This window comes from Ruditapes philippinarum, unplaced genomic scaffold (assembly GCF_026571515.1).
Source record: "Ruditapes philippinarum isolate M1 unplaced genomic scaffold, ASM2657151v2 ctg4800_1_1_1_1, whole genome shotgun sequence".
In the NCBI taxonomy this organism is placed as follows: domain Eukaryota; kingdom Metazoa; phylum Mollusca; class Bivalvia; order Venerida; family Veneridae; genus Ruditapes; species Ruditapes philippinarum.
The window spans coordinates 8991-27901 of NW_026865058.1; the positions used below are offsets into that span (position 1 = coordinate 8991).

Sequence of the window (18911 nt, forward strand, 5' to 3'; positions counted from 1 at the left end):
GTGACAACCTATGCCAATACAGATACAGGATAGGAGATGCAAACACATGTCGTAGTATACCAATCGCTGACATTGGATTGTTAATTAATAATAACAATTAGGTGATACTATATTACACTAAATACAGGCTAGCACTATACCAAATGTGTACTCGTTAATAGTTTCTCACACACTCTGATCCAATTCAGAGAGTTTCAAGATTATTAACCAGTTTGTATAGCTCGATTGAGATCAATAGATTGTATCAACTGTCAATACTCTTTCTGATTCACGGTGAACATTCTTTTGAATAAATATAATGTAAAGATCACTCTCCGAATTTCATGTATTGATACTGGATTCCCTCGCTATCCTGGGAATAGACAGGTTATCTCGCAACTTATTCAATAATTTCTATTGTTTTTCATGTAATGCAGTTCTCATGTGGATTGTAGCCTATCCTTGCACTGAATTTTATGCGGACACCCATGATGTATTAATAATTCGATTAACATAACGAGTAAAAAATATGCCAATACTAGTCGACGTATAGAAGTCCTTAAACCCATCACAATGCAAATTAGGCCGGATCCATACACCAGTCAATGAATTATAATGCAAATCAATAATATGAGACCTTGAATCTAGATAAGACGGGACTCATCTTGTACTTTTATCGCGTTCAAGCTTTCAAAAAATGATGTCGTAATAGGAGATGTGATATAAGAGACTAAGTGTTATTAAATAGCATGATTATGTTAAGTGTTTTAAAGCCGAGTCTTGTGAGAGAGTGTGAAACAAAATTGTTATTTAGCCACAATGACTTCAAAGCATGCACAATTAAATTCTTGTAATTCATTTGTAAATTTTGAGTTACAGTGTGACATTGGTTTTTATTCAAAGGACCATGTATCTACAATACGCTGCGATTGTTATTTATTTATTTATTTTATTTCTCAAGTCCATCAACATTTGACGACCGGCTATCAATGATCTATTTATGAATTTCATATCATGACTTATAGATCAAAAAGTAACTTTGTAGTTATTTAAGGGTAGAGACATATTCTTGTGTACGACATTATTACCGTCAACACATTAGCGCTAGTATGTTTAAAATCAGTTAAATACATCAGTTGAGTTTGACCGGGACGACTCAAGTACCGATTTTATTGGCAGTTCTTTATTTGACATTGTAGTTGTGTTACCTTATAGTCAAGGTACAGGGTTTCTGCAGTTACAATCTCATCCTATAACTGACCCAATAATTAAAACCGTTCTTAAGTTGGACAGACGAGCACGAGAGAGAGAACGGCGATGTCCAACTAATGCGCTTTCCAATACAATGGATAGAATAATGTTCGCACTGACTATTTAAACACTGTATCGTTATACAATATTTTATTTATCCAGGGCTGTAGTATAGATATACCATATAAGCTGTATTTATTCTAATATCATACAAATTTTAAACAAACCAACCGACTGAATAGACAGTATAGAAGTATAGAAGCATAATATACCAACATTTGGAATATTTTATAACTATTACATTTATTATTATTAAAGTTCATTCTTTTTCTTAAAACATGTTTTGTTAAATTCGATGTATATGTAAAATTGTACTACAATTTAATACATACCATAATACTCTTTCAAAGTCATATCCTTTGCGTGCCTTCTCTTTTTGTCACCAGTCAGGTGTGCTCCTGAAAACTTTATTTTGTCACCCTTTATATCCGCATCTTCAGCTTCTTCACTTTGCTTTAACTCCTCTTGACACAAAGGAACACTGGCTTTAAAATCGCGTTGCCATTCTTTCAATAAACGTTCTTCATCTTTACAGAGCTGTTGTAAATGATGCAAATGATCATAAGCAGTCTTTGACTGATTCTTCATCTGCTCCACCGGAACTTTTAACCCTAAAAGTGTTTCAAGAACTTTCTGAACTCTGTCATTTAAACGAGCGGCACTGAAAAGAAATAATATCAATTGTTCAACAACAATATTTCTCTATATTCAAACAGTATTGTGCGTTTCCATCATTAGTTCTCAAGTAAATTCATTAGACATGTTATGACAATTATTTCTATATACAAAGGCAGTAAGCGCATTTAATTTACATATAATTCTGTATAATTTGAAAAAGTCATGTACATGACTTAATCGGGCAATAACTTTTTCTCGATAAATCATGTATTACAAATGATTTCTGAAAATTTCTACCGCTATAACAGAATATTATTTGTATATATTTATATTTACCCTCATGGGTAATATAATATTAACTAGAAAAATTCAAAAGAACAAACATGGCAAATTAGCCTAAAGTTGAGACAAAATAAGCAAGAATTATATGTTATGTATTTATAATTTATAAAATACATTTATGCATCCATAACATTAAATTCAAAGCAGAATGTGCAAAAACTGAACTTTTAAAATGTGTATTGTACCATCATTTACTAAAATTCTATGTGCATATTAAAGTGCACCAATAACATCTTACAAACATGAATTGTTGGAATATGCTATTTGTGATCAGTAAATAGACTACAATTACTTGCATGCTTTAATACCTAATCAATTTTGAGTGTAAAATGATCTCATAATCAATGACAGTTTGTTAATAAATCGCGTTTCTTTTAATGTATCGGTAAACCGATATTTGGCAGCAATAACCAACTTATAAATTCATGTTTGATTGAAATCATACTAGAAATGTGAGACAGGGCATTTATAACATGTCATTGTTTTATAAGAATATATTTTACTTGCTAAATAAAGTGTTCCTTCAAAACAAAATAATAAAAAACAGGGACGTTAGTGGACGACTGGTTTTTGTCGTTGACTTGAAATCATTTGCCCCTCAACGCTCTAGATTCAAATCCTGCTATGGACTTTGGATTTTTTCCTGTGAGTAACCTATCCAGCTAGCTTATGGCTGTGAGGAAGCTATCCAGCTAGCTTACGGAATGTCGGTGGTTCTACTCCACTCGTATCTTGATGTAATGCAAAAAGGGCAACTAAAATCTTCCTCCACCAGTAAAGCTGGACAATTGCAATATGACTTCTACTGTGTTAGTGTGACGTAAACGCCTTGAACATTCTCCCAACCCCAGATCCCCGAAAAAATAAGCCTTATAATGAGTCATTAACTGGATGTATGAAGTATATCAAATATAATATATATTTATTCTTCTTGTTTTTACAGAACATTATCATTTATGTATATAAAATAAACTTTTCCTTTATATCGATAACTTATAATTGTGTGTATGTTAGTTTGTGTTTCAACAAAATAACAAACATTTCATTTAATTCATTGGTACTTACGTTTGCTCTATTTCTTTTTCCATTATTCCAAATTCTATTGTATAAATTTCATTAAGTTCCTGTGCAATATACAGAAATATGTATAAAATGTATACAGTGCTGTTATTTTTATGCAATCACTATACATCGTTATTTTAAATGTTTATGAAATGCATGAAATTAACAATTTGATAGACTAGATGATAAAAATATGTCCACATATAGATATAAAGTTTGCGTTTAATTTATCTTTTTACTACAATATGGTAACAGTTAAGACAATACAACATCCACATGTGCATGTCAACATTTACAAAATAGCATGACATTTTCTATCGAAAGAAGGGTTCAATTTTGAACAAGAGTAACATCTCACTCCTGGCAATATTTCTTTGACATTTTGTTTGCAGTCACATAGGAATACGATGGGTATAATTGTTGTTGTTGTATTTTTTTTTGTTAAACACAAAAGAAGCAAAGGTCAAATGTTGGAAAAAACTCTAAGCATATTGATAACGAAGTAACATGATAAAGGCGTTAGATAAAAAAGTATTTATGCAAATATATACCGACCTCGTGAACTGAATATTCTCAATTAAAATTTGAAAGACCTCTTTGAGTACAAAGCCGGACTAAAATACTTCACTTGGAAATATGGTTCTCTAAGAGTATGCTTGAAAATATTTTTATCAATATTTTTAATGTAAAACAGCCTTTTCGGTATAACACGCCACAAAAAGCATCTGTAAACTTTGTTTATGATAGCAGAAAAGCCATCTTTTCATATCTGACCTTAAAGCTGCATGCCTCCAGATGAGGCAAAATATTTAAAGAGCACCAAACTTTGGAAAATTTACTTAGCTGTTAAGAAAGTAAACTCATTCTGAAATTCAGCAAACATTAACATGGTAAGTGCGATTAATGAGTGATTTTGTATTATACATTACGATATTTCTACTGCGTAGCTATAACAGTTATTGCTATTCTTGCATATTTTCTACGTGGATTGTAAGTTCGTAAACAATGTCTAAATTACATTCTTTGTTCTTTTTACAACATTTTGATTTTAATTACATTTTCAAAATTTTCATAAAAATTAACATGGATCTGGAGGCACTCTGCTGTAAAGAGTTTTTACCCGTAACTGATTTTGTATTTCCAATTCCAAGGTCAACGAAAGGTGTACTTAAAAGGTACCGCAGCTATAAATCGATTGTTGTACTTTCTTGACTGTATAAATCGTTGAATGTTATTTATATTTATAATGAGGAATCTTTTGGTTTACATATTTGTGCCCAAAATTATTATAAAGATATATTTGTATAATTTTTATGATGGTCAAAATAAAAGAAACTATTTCATGGGAAGGAGAAAGTTCAATATTGAGGTATTTGCTACTTCCAATAACACCGGTAATCTGACATACCTATAAAAAGAAAACAATAACATACTTTATGTAACAGATATTTGACTAGTCATTATAGCAACAACATGTTTACTATAAATTGCAAAACAAAATACACGAAAACTTTTAACTATCTATTTCGCATATATCTATAATATTTCCGATAAACTAACTGTACGCAAACATTTTGGTTCCTTACGATGCGTTTTCATGATTATAAAATCTTTTGACTATCTATTTCGCATATATCTATAATATTTCCGATAAACTAACTGTACGCAAACATTTTGGTTCCTTACGATGCATTTTCATGATTGACTGATCAATTGATATCTGTTCAATTTGTTACTGGTATGATGAAAAGAAGTTTCCTTTAGTGAACAGTTAATTATATCATACTTAAATTATGCGTATGGTCGTAGCATTCGAAAATGGATATACACTGTATAAGGAAGGACAGTTTTAATTCCATGTTATGATACAGTGAAATTTAGAAGACAATTAAAAAACGACATGTGTTTTCTTTTTAGTAAAATAGTTTTGGTGTGCATGTGTGTGAAGCTCTAGACACAGCTTCATACTGAAGACTGTGAAGTGTGTGACATGCCCAAAAAACGAAAGGTCCGTTAGACGAACAGTGACAGTGCATATGTTTACCCTGATTGTGGAAGATCTTGTCCGAGTTTAATCTTAATTAAGCCCATATGTAAATGAAAAATGTAGATTAATATTAAGCAGGGAAGGACATTTTCACCCAGGAAATCCAGTAGTCAGCTAGAAAACAATATACATGATTAAGATTTTATAATGATTTTATAAGAATGATTTATAAAAACACAAAGCAGAGGTTTAATTTATTTCAAGTGTACAAAGTGACTCAATTAACATACATGCATAGACAAAACCTACCAGGCTTTTAAATTAATTACATCACTGTTCTGTGCCAGGCTATTATGGAATGATTGACGTCAAAACTGATTATGACGATTTGATATTCTGCATCAAATAATCTTTTGAAAGTGTTTGTGATTATCTATTTTTATGTGTAGAAAAGTCAATATACTGATTATCAAATTGATAGAATTTACATATGATTAAAATTTGAATAGGCCATGAAACTTGTAAAACTCTTTTATTTAATTGAAAGGTAAAAATATATGATGTTGCTAATCATCGCATTCCATTTTATAACGAAATCAAATCAGCAATTTGCCATAATATTGTAATCATTGTGTGTATTTGCTGATAATGGCTCATCATTGCACATCCAAACTGAACTTAAATGTTTCGAAGATATTATTTGTGGACAGGAATTTGAGATAGCCGTGAGTAGCGTTTTTAAATTGAATAAATATTCACATGTTATTTGTCATATGTGTCATACAAGCACAAATTACAACAGTGTTTGTTTTGGGATGTTACAACTTGCACAATCGAATTTCTTTCACTGACCTTGTCAATGCTAAAAAGAATATCTATCCAGTTGAACAAAAATATTATTATACCTAGTATGTATTCTCTTGCAAATGAAAAACACAATTTCTTACATATAACTAACATTAGACTATTCTGTGCTTTATTTAAATTAAGAAGTGATTATTATGTAAAGTAGAAGACAACAATAAGATAAAACGTACTCTTTCTATTCTGTGTAACGCCAAATCATGCAAACTATCTTCCATGTAAAATGCAAAGTCTTCAATTGTGCAAAAAATGGCACCAACATGGCTTCGTACTCCTGATATTACCCCAAATGTGTTATCCTAAATGAAATATTATTTGTTCATATCATGTTATTCATATAGTTGTTTTTGTTTTACATTATTTCATTTAATCATTATCATGCAATTTTTAATATCATTAGCATGTTATGTTTTCTATATTAATAGAACAAAGCGATTGGATGAACTGAGTCGTTTACACGTCATTAAATATGTAGCACATAACCAAATTTAGTATGTTATGTGTTTTTATCATACAAAAGAATTACTTTAGTGTTCGAAAATCAAAGACATGTGAAAGAAATATACACATGTATATGTAATTTGTTGATGAAAAATTAATTGCGATTAAGCAATTGTCATGAATAATGTCAGATAGTCTTTCAATAGTAGGCATATTAACTGTGAAACTACAACGAACATTAATTCAAATCTGACCGTGTTACTTTGACAATAGAACAAAATCAGTATAGCTTTCAATACATTGATGTATACAGACTAAATGCCATCGATGTCATATATTAATTTTCTTACTTTTAGCGATGATTAGGAGTAAATCATTATCCACCATTTAATAATCTGCTAAAATAGTAAAATGCTTAGCTTACTACAAGGAGTGATCAAAAAGAATTGCTTACAGGTCTGATGCTCAAAATCCTCGAGAAAATGGCAACATATCAATGCAAAACTGTATAGAGCTGCTCAAAACTTACATAATGATGTTAAGAGCCAGTTACACAGACGGTCGGTACATAATGATGTTAAGGGCCGGTTACACAGACGGTCGGTCCCCAATCGGTCGTTTAATTTTAAATTTACTCGATGTTATTTTACATATCTCGTGATATAGGTTGTTGTCGGTTATTTGTAAAATATTTTTACCGATCGAGAATTTTAAACATGTTTAAAAATCCTAATCGGTAATATTTCACCGATAAAACTTATCATTCCCCAATAGCAGTTGATAGGTGGAAAACAGGTAACCAATAGGTGAAATCAGTGTTAAATACGTTGTCATCAGTTCACTCCATAATTTAGCTAAAAAACTACCGATCAATCACCGATGGCTCTGTGTAATTGGGGTGTTAACATGTAGCTTTATATAGTGAACAATAACGATTTTGTAATCGAATTCGCATTCTTGAAGTACCGCAGTAAAATTGGCTAAAACATTGATACATGTGATAAGAGAAAAGAAATATTGGCTTATTTAAAAGCTTGTTCTAAGGAAATATTTCCTGAAGAATCTGATACTTACAATACCTCTTTTGTTTTCATAACACAGTTAGCAGACGAAAAACGAAATTTAATTATTTAAGATAGGGCTACAAGCTAGCAATTGCTAAACGCTTGTTGAGTGGAAATTGATTTATGATGAAATTTTCTTCCCTTAGCAAATGAAGATACCAGTGGAAAAAGAAAGAAAAACGTGTACATGGAACAAATATAAGGATATAGCACTGAATACCACTAGTAAAACAGGTGCCGATTTACCAGATTAAAATATGAACGACATCATCACGATAATGTCCGAGCTCGTAACTTTGCCCTTTTTAAACTAAAATACTTTCAGAAATTAAAAAATCTTCGTGGGTAGTAGATACTTTACAAGTCTGACGCTGAGATCTACCATTTTTCAGTTTGTTAACAGAATGGAAACTTTCCCGGAACAGGATCAAGCAACGAACATTTTTAGGAAATGGAGTATTTCGAGGGAATGGCAAAATTAGTGATAACTTTAATTTAAAACATCCTATTTTATACGAAATATGCAAGTGATTGTTTTCGAACACTACTTGTTGATTTCTCTAAAATTCGATCGAATTAAATTGAAATCAAATATTGTTCATAAATTTACGTTCAAAAACGGTAAATATTTAATCAAATAAGTGGTAAGAAAATGTTCAAGTAATGTTACCAATAATGGCCGATCCCTTTCAATCATCGTAAGAGTGGCCAGTTCAAGGTAAACTGATAAAGCATTCATCGAATTCACGATTGCCTGTAAAGCATTCTTGTGTAAGTCTCCTTCCGTTTCGACCTGATTTATTTTACAAAAAATATTGGTAAAGAGATATCGATATTAAAATAATCAAGTATTTTTCGTAAGTAATAGAAATTTTTACAGAATTAACAAAAAAAAGTATAAAAATGTAGCCAACAATGTTTTTTAATAAAATATCATTCTAATAAATTTAATGATATTTGTAAAAAGTCAGTATTTGGCTTAGTTAAATAGGAGTTGAATCACAATGACAAAATGATTTGTTTCTGAATGATTGTTTTGATTAAGCAAACATAATACATATCAGATAATAGAAATAACGTTTTCTAAAATGATATACTACATATGGATATAATGTAATGTAATGCAGATGTTTTCAATTGAAATGACATTTTCATATTTGAAACTTAATTTTAGATTTCCTACTTACAGAAGCTTCTATCGCATCCGTTGCTGAAGTCGCCATGGGTATTGCTGGTGAAACATCCATTTTTGCCTGACTCGTAATTTCTTTCTCTTCACCACTGTGTTCTTTTTGTTTCACACGTGTCCCAGTTGTTGGCTCTATCTCTTTCAAACTCAATCCTTTAATGATTCTCTCGACATATTCGCCTTTTTCATCTTTCAAAATTTTAGTACTTTCTTTTTCTTCTTTATTTACTTTCGAACTCTGATGTTCACTTATCCTTATTGTTTGCATATTTTCTTCTTCTCCTGGTATTTCCACTTTGTTGTCGCTGCACAGATCTATTTATAAGAGCATCAAAATTTATAATATTTAATCAATTGGATCAATTCAAAAAGCACACATTCGGCAAAACGTATATTTCGCAATGATAACATTCTCATTATATTGGCAAACGCATAAGAATCATTCATTAATAGCACATTATAATGTTCAATAAAATACCTACTGTAAGATTCATGATCAACAATCGACGAGCAATTTGCTATGATAGATAAATGCGGTGCATAGAATTCTGACTTCAGTCCTGTTTTAAGTATCTGTAGGCAAGTTTCAAGGTCATTGTTGCCTATTGCTCCGGGTGATTCGCTACTTTCGGGTCTCACTTTTTCTGCTGATAGTGAAAGAGTATGTCTGCTATCATCGGGGATACTGTCTTCGTTATCATTTGTGTTAACACAGTCGATATTGTGCATTGTTAAAAACTTTTCGACACAGGAAACTAAAATTACAGAAATGACAGCAACTTTTGCACATAATTTATTGATGTCAATGCAAAACAATACTTCCTTCAATATTTTCATGTAGTTCTTTATTACTTGTTATGTATGCTGTATTTAATATTAAGTCAACTATTAAAAGCGAGATGATGTACTCTTTCTTACTGTACATTGGACATAAAAGAGTTGTTTATCCAATTTTGCTATCAAGCTAAAGGATTAAAGATTAATTGCTTTACCAATATCATTTAAGTCAGACTTTAATGTTAAGGTAAACGTGCTTTAAGTAATATTAGTTCATCATTTACCCAAGCAAGAAGACCAAAATTTAATTCACATGATGATATTAAAACAACTGTCTTACTTGATTTATCTATAACATTCCAGAACTCGTCTTTATAAATGGTAGTTTCTAAGCGCAAATCTCTCCCATTGAAGCAGTCGTTTAATGCCTCGTTTAGATATGTAAGCTGGTGATCTAAATGTCCATGTATTTGTTCTCTAAACAAGGCAGCAAGCGATCTGAAATTGGTGCATCTAATATGAAGTTGTATGCATGCATGTTTAGTATGTGTGATTCTCCAGCCTTTCGAAAGGAATAGTTGAAATGTTCTTTTGACTGCTTCCCTCAGGCTGACATATGATTCAGCAGGAATGCTACATCTAAAATCATTGTCTTTATTGATCTCCTCCTCAAACAACTGTTCTAAGACGATGGACATTTTGGTTTCTTCGTCTTCACTTACATTAATGAGATCCAGAAAAATATCCGATCCTGCAAAATGAAAACTAAAGTATAACAGGAGCACCGCAATGACGCAGGCAATATTGGTTCGAATGAAAATTTATCTGAGAAGCTTGACAGAAAAAATCTTTATCTAATTCATCCTTATAAATCCAAATCAAATCTCAGTTTGAACATTTTTTATCCGTAATCCCATTGGAAGGCCAGTTTTGACATCAGGGTCATGGTTAATATAACGTTTTAGAAAACTACGAATTAATACAAATATCAAAGAAAATATCCAAGTAGTGGGTGTTTGTAGTTTAGGGGTGATAAAGTTCAAGATTTTTTTATTATGTAAGTCTACAAAAACTAATTGATCAAAAGTAGCTGATTGTATAAACGGTGGTTGAAATTTACCACGAAAAGTCAATAACTGTCACGTGTAAAGTTACAATATTGACCAAATGGGCTTGATTGTCCATTTAGAAGAAATCTAAAAGGCTTCATTTTATGCCAAATAGCTAAGCTCTTGGCATTGTAGTTTTAAGAATAAGATAAATGTAATTTCCTATATAGGTCTTCATAAATAAGGTTATCCTAAAAGAGAAGCTAATATTAACCAAAGGACATGATGTATTTAAATTTTGTAGGGGTCCACAGGCCAATGCTACATGCCGAAAATCTGAGCTAATTGTATAGTAGTTTCGTACTATAAGAGTTAAATGTCTTCTTACTATACAAAACCGGGGATGGCCAAATATTGACCCCAGGACATGATTTATATAATTTACGTGAAGGTCAACAAGCCAATACTTTATGCCTAGATTTTAAGCAGTGGACATAATACTCTCACATTATAAGTTTAATTCCTTGTCCAAATAGTGAATAATGTCTATATAAATCAAGTAACCCCCGGGGCGGGCCAATTTTAATTTTAGAAAGCCCAAACCAGCGTTTTGCACATCATATCATTAAAAGTAATATTTCCTTCTATTAGTTCAATTAATACAGCCCGAATACGGAATTTGGAAATTTAAATATACTGAGTGACCAGCTTAAACTTGCCCTCCGCACACCGTCTCATTCTGGTTAACATTTCTGCCAAGTTGTTATTAATTATAATGTTCTTCCATCGGTTCAAAAGATACAGAACGGTCACGAAATTGCTTACAGATAAATAGACGGGCTGACAGGTGCATAACAGATTACGACAATATTTTTCCAGCGTATAAATCGTATTGAAACAATCAAAATTTATGCTTTATATTTGGGTTGTCTGTTTTGAATTGATATAATATATTATCTTTATCTTTTATCACAATGACTTGTACAAGTTTTAAGTTATCATAGTTTATGATTCCATAGTAATGTTGATGTATTATCAAGAAATTTTTATTCCAGAAAAGGAACTACATGTTGGATTATTTGATGATTCTTAATAGACAATTTGATAACTTAAATAATTATATAACCAAGCGAACAAATAAACATCGACACTGACTATCATTTTAAAACTAGTAAATAGCGTAAGAACACTTATTTCATACAACATTCGAAGAGAATTGAAGATAAAATATACTCAGGTCCTGCAACATTTTTAATTTTGCCGCTTTGAGCATTATTTGGGGATTCCGTTTATTCTTTACTTTTAATGAACTATATATATTATGAACTGTAATAAAGCAACAAACATCAAGGGAAAAAGTGATGTCAGTAGAAAGATGTGATGCTGCAAATGAACATCTACTTCAAAGGATAAAACAACGAACAAGAAAACGCTTTTCGAATCACGATTAAGTTTAAATTGTGTGAATATCGATAATATTAATGTAACCTTATCACGATAAAAAATTATCTTACCGGGAAGTAAGAAATTGTTTCTCGCTGCAACTAGTGTTGAGCTATCTTTCAAGTCAGGCCTGCTATAAATGAGTTCCAGTCTGTCGTCAAGCTTTTCGATTTTTTTCAAAACAGTTTCATTTACTGTAAAAGAAAAATAATAAGCGATTGGCAATCGCAAATTTTATTTAAAACATGATATAGTTAGACACATTGAGTTTCAAGAAAAAGTTAAGCGAGCAATAAGATCGCTATATATCGAAAACTTTAAAACTAAGCGATCGTATTATTTAACTTAATTCTTAAACATCATGAAAACTATCTACCAAAACGTACCGTCTATTACATGTTCCAACTTTTTGTTTAAATCAAACTCCATTAAATAGAATGTCCGCATTTCCCTTAGCGTTTCGTTGAGATCCAGAGGTCCATTTTCTAGTTGATCCATGTCCTTATCTATTTCAGACTTCACCATTTGGTTGTTTATATCCTGCATGATTCGACTCACGGTCACTTGTATAGTTTCTAAGTAATCCTTAAACTGTACGTCAGTAACGCTTGGTTCATTCATGTGACAGAGAGTGTTCCGTAGTGTTAACAATTGTTCTATATCTAGTCGGATTACACGTTTTAAGTCGCAGTATAATGTTAGAATTTTGCAAAAAAGGGATAAATCCCATTTTGTAAGTTCAGTGGCACCGTGTCTTGGAAAAAGAACATTGAACTTGTCCTTTGAAAGTTTCGAATTTTTTATTGCATCCTGTTTACTTTCCAAAAACTGTTGGACCGTCCATGGGTATGGTTGTTGATCGACTGGACCAAGTTCTTCAACACGTTTTAATAGGAGATGATAGCATGCCTTTGTTCCTCCTTTGTTTAGCATTAGACACAGTCTGCAATGTTTTTCTGTCCCGGTCGTAGACATTATAATACAAATCTGAATATTTAAAAAGAACGTTTTTTTTAAATAATTAATGTCTTTTACAAGACGTTTAATCAACATTTAATAGAGAAAAATAATAAGAATAAAATTATTTATAATGTTTGCTTTTTGTGATATATACGAGGGCTGTTCGAAAAGAAAGGCATTATTTTCGTATTACTTACTCGTAATTATCTTTATACATTCAAAGCATTCCCATGACTTGAAATGCATAATTTAAGACGATAATCAATTTTCGAAAAGTCTCACGATTCCCTTATTTTGGTATAGTGTTAAGGTGCTAGAAAACAGCAGAACCCAATGTCCTGTCTTGAATGATATTTTCGACTAGCAATGTAATTTTTCAGTTTTTTGAAAGGAGAATAAAGTTTCAGGGAGCAAACTCTGGAGAATATGGGATTTTAGGGAAAACATTGACTTTTTCTTGTGAGGTTTTGGCCCGGCCGTTATCATGAAGCAGACGAACGTGTTTCAGCCCTGTGGCCTGATGTCGGTTTTTGGTAGTAGATTTTCAGTTTCTTTAACACGACGTCTCTGTAGTACTTTCCTGTTGTCATTTTACACCTTTTGACTGGGACTCGAATTGCAATGCCTTTAATTAAGAAGAAAATTGCGTACAAAACTGTCTTGGTGCTTAACGTGCTTTTTGCAATAATGTGTCGTTTGCAGTTTCTTATGTCCTATATATTATTACTTTCATATAACTTTCTTTTCATACTGACTCAAAACAGAGAATCCAGGTTTCATCTCCAGTTACTAGTACTACATTGGCTTATTTGGATTGGCTGTATTCTGAAAATATGTGTAGATGTATTTTAGCAATATTAACCCGTTGCTTCTTTTGATGATCTGTTAACAAATCATTGTTTTCTTTTAAAGAAATTGTTCACTAGATAGGTTTATACCTACCACTATACAGCTATATCATGTATCGTATATCTAGGATCTTTCTCAATGATTTATTTTACTTTTGCGACGTTTTCTATTGCCGTCGCATGCTTGTTGGTGCATTTTCGACAAACTGAGGCCGGATTCAAATTTCTTTTTCAACCAACAAACAATGTCATAAAGGCTTCAACAGACGGTAGGATTTTGCAGTACAACACTAATTAAAACTAAGATGTACAAGCGAATCTCAATGTCACGGGGATGGAACCCCATATGTATCTCAAAAATGAGCATCGGAAACAATTATATATGAATTTCCGCTGCACCAGATGTGAAGCATAACACCAGATGTGACTGTAAAAACAGGTCAATCGCAGGGTAAGTGTTCATCTTTTTAAACATTTATATAAAATTCAATGCTTTTTTAAAGAAAATCGAAATGTGATTTTACCCTCCTGACTTTCCTCTATATTACCCATTCTTGTTTTTGATTTCTATGCAGTCTTCATCGAGATATTCTTTCCGTCGTGGGTTCAAGTGTGTCCAAAACATGCAATGTGAATGAAGAAAATGTCACTAAACGGACTCACGAAACAGAGATTTTACGAAATCTCACTACAGACCGATGCTTAACATTCAGACAAATTCTGATATAAACATTTATTGAGATTTGGCTACAAACGAAGGGAATCGCTGCTCCATATGTGGTGAAGAGATCCATATGTGCATAATATAAAACAATTAGCAACGAAATTACGCATCACTTTCAAAAAGCAATCTATAATTTATTCGTTTGTGTATCATTCTGTAATAAAAACTATTGTCCGAAACAGACACATTTTCACGAGATGAGCTTGAATAACATAGTATCTATATAGACAGAGCTAAAAGACGATCTGAATACGAAAGGTTTTGAAAATACGTAGATATGGTGGAAATGCCTTGCTTATTTTGATTTATTGACGTCATGTGTACTGCAATCATTCCCTTTATATGCCGTCATGCAATTATTAATTAACTAATTATGCACTCGATTGCACTGTCTGCTCAATGGGGGAGTAATGTGAAGCGTGTTTGAATAGGTACCATTTTCATTTAAAATATTAATTTGATTTTGCAAATTAAACAAACAAAAAACCTAAACAGAAAAGACAAATTTATTAATTTATTCAGATTGGGGATAGGTAATGTGGTAATGGATTTGTATAAAGTTTTGTCTGGTGCATGAACGTACTTGTTTATAAACCTTTTCTTTCTTCGTGTTATTTTGCGCTAGGAGGCACAACCTCTATGAATCTTTTTATGAGTAGCATTACTTGCAATATTATCCATTTCAAGTCCCCGAGAAAATAACAATAATCATTAATCATCGACTTATTGATATAAATTTAAAAATCCATCTTTTGGCGTGCCATTAAAAATGCTGATGAAACGGCGGTAAGCGTCATACTGGTGCATCCCAATTATTTGCAGCAATGTTTTTCTGTGTCTTTGGTCATGCAACCAATCAGGAACTACCAACATACTTCTGATTGGCTTTTATGGAATATCGGCATTGAAACGTTACATAAAAAGTAACCAAGGTTCCGAGTCAGGAATTTAATTTATGAAGAGAAGCCTTTTATAAATTGAAATTTTATGTTTATTAAAATTCTCATTTCTGTTTATCATGCGATAAAACAGTTATAATATATCAAACTCGACTATTATGTAGAAAAAAGCAAGACCTTGGTTGGCATCTCGGGTTTTCCTTACAGACAATGTTATCAACCCATATCCTGTAAAGAAAAACCTTCGATTCCGCACCAGGCCATGATATTTCCACATAACAGGCTGTCGCTTTAGCTATAACTTGTGGAATCTTAAAGTGAAAGATATCTTTATGAATGTAAGCATTATTATAAAAACATATTATATGACACGATAGCTTTACAAAGTTCAATACTTTCAGTTTTGTTTGTCCAAGATACATATCCTTTATAAGTGAATTGTTTATCATACGAGTACTATCCGCTCTGCGTCAACATTTTCATATACTCGGACCTTTTACTATTTCTAATGCTAGCATAAGCTAGTGAGCCCTGTCATAGTGGTGATCAAACACACTTATGTTACAACTGAACTTTCAGCCAAAGCTAAGGAACCTTAATTGTTTCTATAAGCTATTTAATGATTATATGGAAGTGGTCCGTAGTTTTGTAGATGGTTTTCTACATCACTTATGGATCTCTTCAGCACATATGAAGCTCAAATGCATTTTGAGCAGCAATTCCCTTCGTTTGTAGCCAAATCTCAATAAATGTTTAAATCAGGATTTGTTTAAATGTTAAGCATCGGTCTGTAGTGATATTTTGTAAAATCTTTGTTTTTTAGTCCGGTTAGTGACATTTTCTTCATTCACATTGCATGTTTTGGACACACCAGAACCCACGACGGAAAGAATATCTCAATGAAGACTGCATAGAAATCCAAAACGAAAATGGGTAATATAGAGGAAAGTCAGGAGGGTAGAATCACATTTCGGTTTTCTTAAAAAAAAGGATTGGATTTTATATATATGTTTAAAAAGATGAACACTTACCGTGCGATTGACCTATTTTTACAGCCACATCTGGTGTTATGCTTCACATCTGGTGCAGCGGAAATTCATATAGTCCGTCGGTCCGTCGGTCCGTAGACCAAATGGTTTCCGAGTGATAACTAAAGAACCCTTAGGCCTAGGAACTTCAAACTTGGTATGGTGATTGGTCATGACCAGTAGATGACCCCTATTGATTTTGGGGTCAAGGGGTCAAAGGTCAAGGTCACATTGACCTTGAAAGCAAAAACGGTTTCCGATCAATAACTAAAGAACCTTAAGGCCTAGGAACTTCAAACTTGGTATAGTGATTGGTCATGACCAGTAGATGACCCCTATTGATTTTGGGGTCAAGGGGTCAAAGGTCAAGGTCACATTGACCTTGAAAGCAAAAACGGTTTCCGATCAATAACTAAAGTTACTTAAGGCCTAGGAACTTCAAACTTGGTATGGTGATTGGTCATGACCAGTAGATGACCCCTATTGATTTTGGAGTCAAGGGGTCAAAGGTCAAGGTCACATTGACCTTGAAAGCAAAAACAGTTTCTGATCAATAACTAAAGAACCTTAAGGCCTAGGAACTTCAAACTTGGTATGGTGATTAGTCATGACAAGTTGATGACCCCTATTGATTTTGGGGTCAAGGGGTCAAAGGTCAAGGTCACATTGACCTTGTAGGTAAAAACGGTTTCCGATCAATAACTAAAGAACCTTAAGGCCTAGGAACTTCAAACTTGGTATGGTGATTGGTCATGATCAGTAGATGACCCCTATTGATTTTGGGGTCAAGGGGTCAAAGGTCAAGGTCACATTGACCTTGAAAGCAAAAACGGTTTCCGATCAATAACTAAAGAACCTTAAGGCCTAGGAACTTCAAACTTGGTATGGTGATTGGTCATGATCAGTAGATGACCCGTATAGATTTTGGGGTCAAGGGGTCAAAGGTCAAGGTCACATTGACCTTTTAATTAAAAACGGTTTCTGATCAATAACAAAAGAACCCTTAGGCCTAGGAACTTCAAACTTGGTATGGTAATTGGTCATGATCAGTAGATGACCCCTATTGATTTTGGGGTCAAGGGGTCAAAGGTCAAGGTCACATTGACCTTGAAAGCAAAAACGGTTTCCGATCAATAACTAAAGAACCTTAAGGCCTAGGAACTTCAAACTTGGTATGGTGATTGGTCATGATCAGTAGATGACCCGTATAGATTTTGGGGTCAAGGGGTCAAAGGTCAAGGTCACATTGACCTTTTAATTAAAAACGGTTTCTGATCAATAACAAAAGAACCCTTAGGCCTAGGAACTTCAAACTTGGTATGGTGATTGGTTATGACCAATCAGATGACCCCTATTGATTTTGGCGTTAAGGGGTCAAAGGTCAAGGTCACATTGACCTTGTAGGTAAAAACGGTTTCCGATCAATAATGAAAGAACCCTTAGGCCTAGGGACTTCAAACTTGAGATGGTGATTGGTCATGATCAGTAGATGACCCCTATTGATTTTGGGGTCTAGGGGTCAAAGGTCAAGGTCACATTGACCTCTTAGGTAAAAACGGTTTCAGATCAATAACAAAAGAACCCTTAGGCCTAGGAACTTCAAACTTGGTATGGTGATTGGTCATGACCAGCAGATGACCCCTATTGATTTTGGGGTTAAGGGGTTAAAGGGCAAGGTCACATTGATCTTGTACGTAAAAATGCTTTCCGATCAATAACTTAAGAACCCTTATGCCTAGGAACTTCAAACTTGGTATGGTGATTGGTCATGACCAGCAGATGACCTATTGATTTTTGGGTCAAGGGGTCAAAGGTCAAGGTCACATTGACCTTGTAGGTAAAAACGGTTTCCGATCAATTAACTAAAAACGCTTAGGCCTAGGAACTTCAAACTTTGTGTGATGATTGGTCATGACCAGCAGATGACCCCTATTGAGTTTTAGGTGAAGGGGTCAAAGGTCAATGTCACATTGACCTTTTAAGTAAAAACGGTTTCTGATCAATAATTCAAGAACGCTTAGGCCTAGGAACTTCAAACTTGGTATGGTGATTTGTCATGACCAGCAGATTACTCCTATTGATTTTGGGATCAAGGGGTCAAAGGTCAAGGTCACAATGACCTTGTAAGTAAAAACGGTTTCTGATCAATAACTAAAGAACGCTTCGGCCTAGTAACTTCAAACTTGGCATGGTGATTGGTCATGACCAGCAGATGACCCCTATTGATTTTGAGGTCAAATGTCAAGGTCACATTGACCTTGTATGTTAAAACGGTTTCCGATCAATAATAAGAGAACCCTTAGGCCTAAGAACTTCAAACTTGGCA

General features: G+C 33.1%; 1 protein-coding gene across 1 annotated transcript; it reads right to left on the reverse strand.

The window, feature by feature from the left end:
• Nucleotides 1–1622: 1622 nt before the first annotated feature.
• LOC132727689 (uncharacterized) lies at nt 1623–13110 on the reverse strand (the record flags this gene model as incomplete). The annotated part of the gene is made up of 7 exons (XM_060713255.1): nt 12513–13110; nt 12180–12320; nt 9975–10385; nt 9235–9612; nt 8856–9046; nt 3316–3374; nt 1623–1951 (listed from the first exon to the last, which is right to left on the reverse strand). Coding segments are annotated over exons 1-7 (2098 nt in total), but the record flags the coding sequence as incomplete, so codon positions are not given.
• Between the last annotated feature and the right edge of the window lie 5801 nt (nt 13111–18911).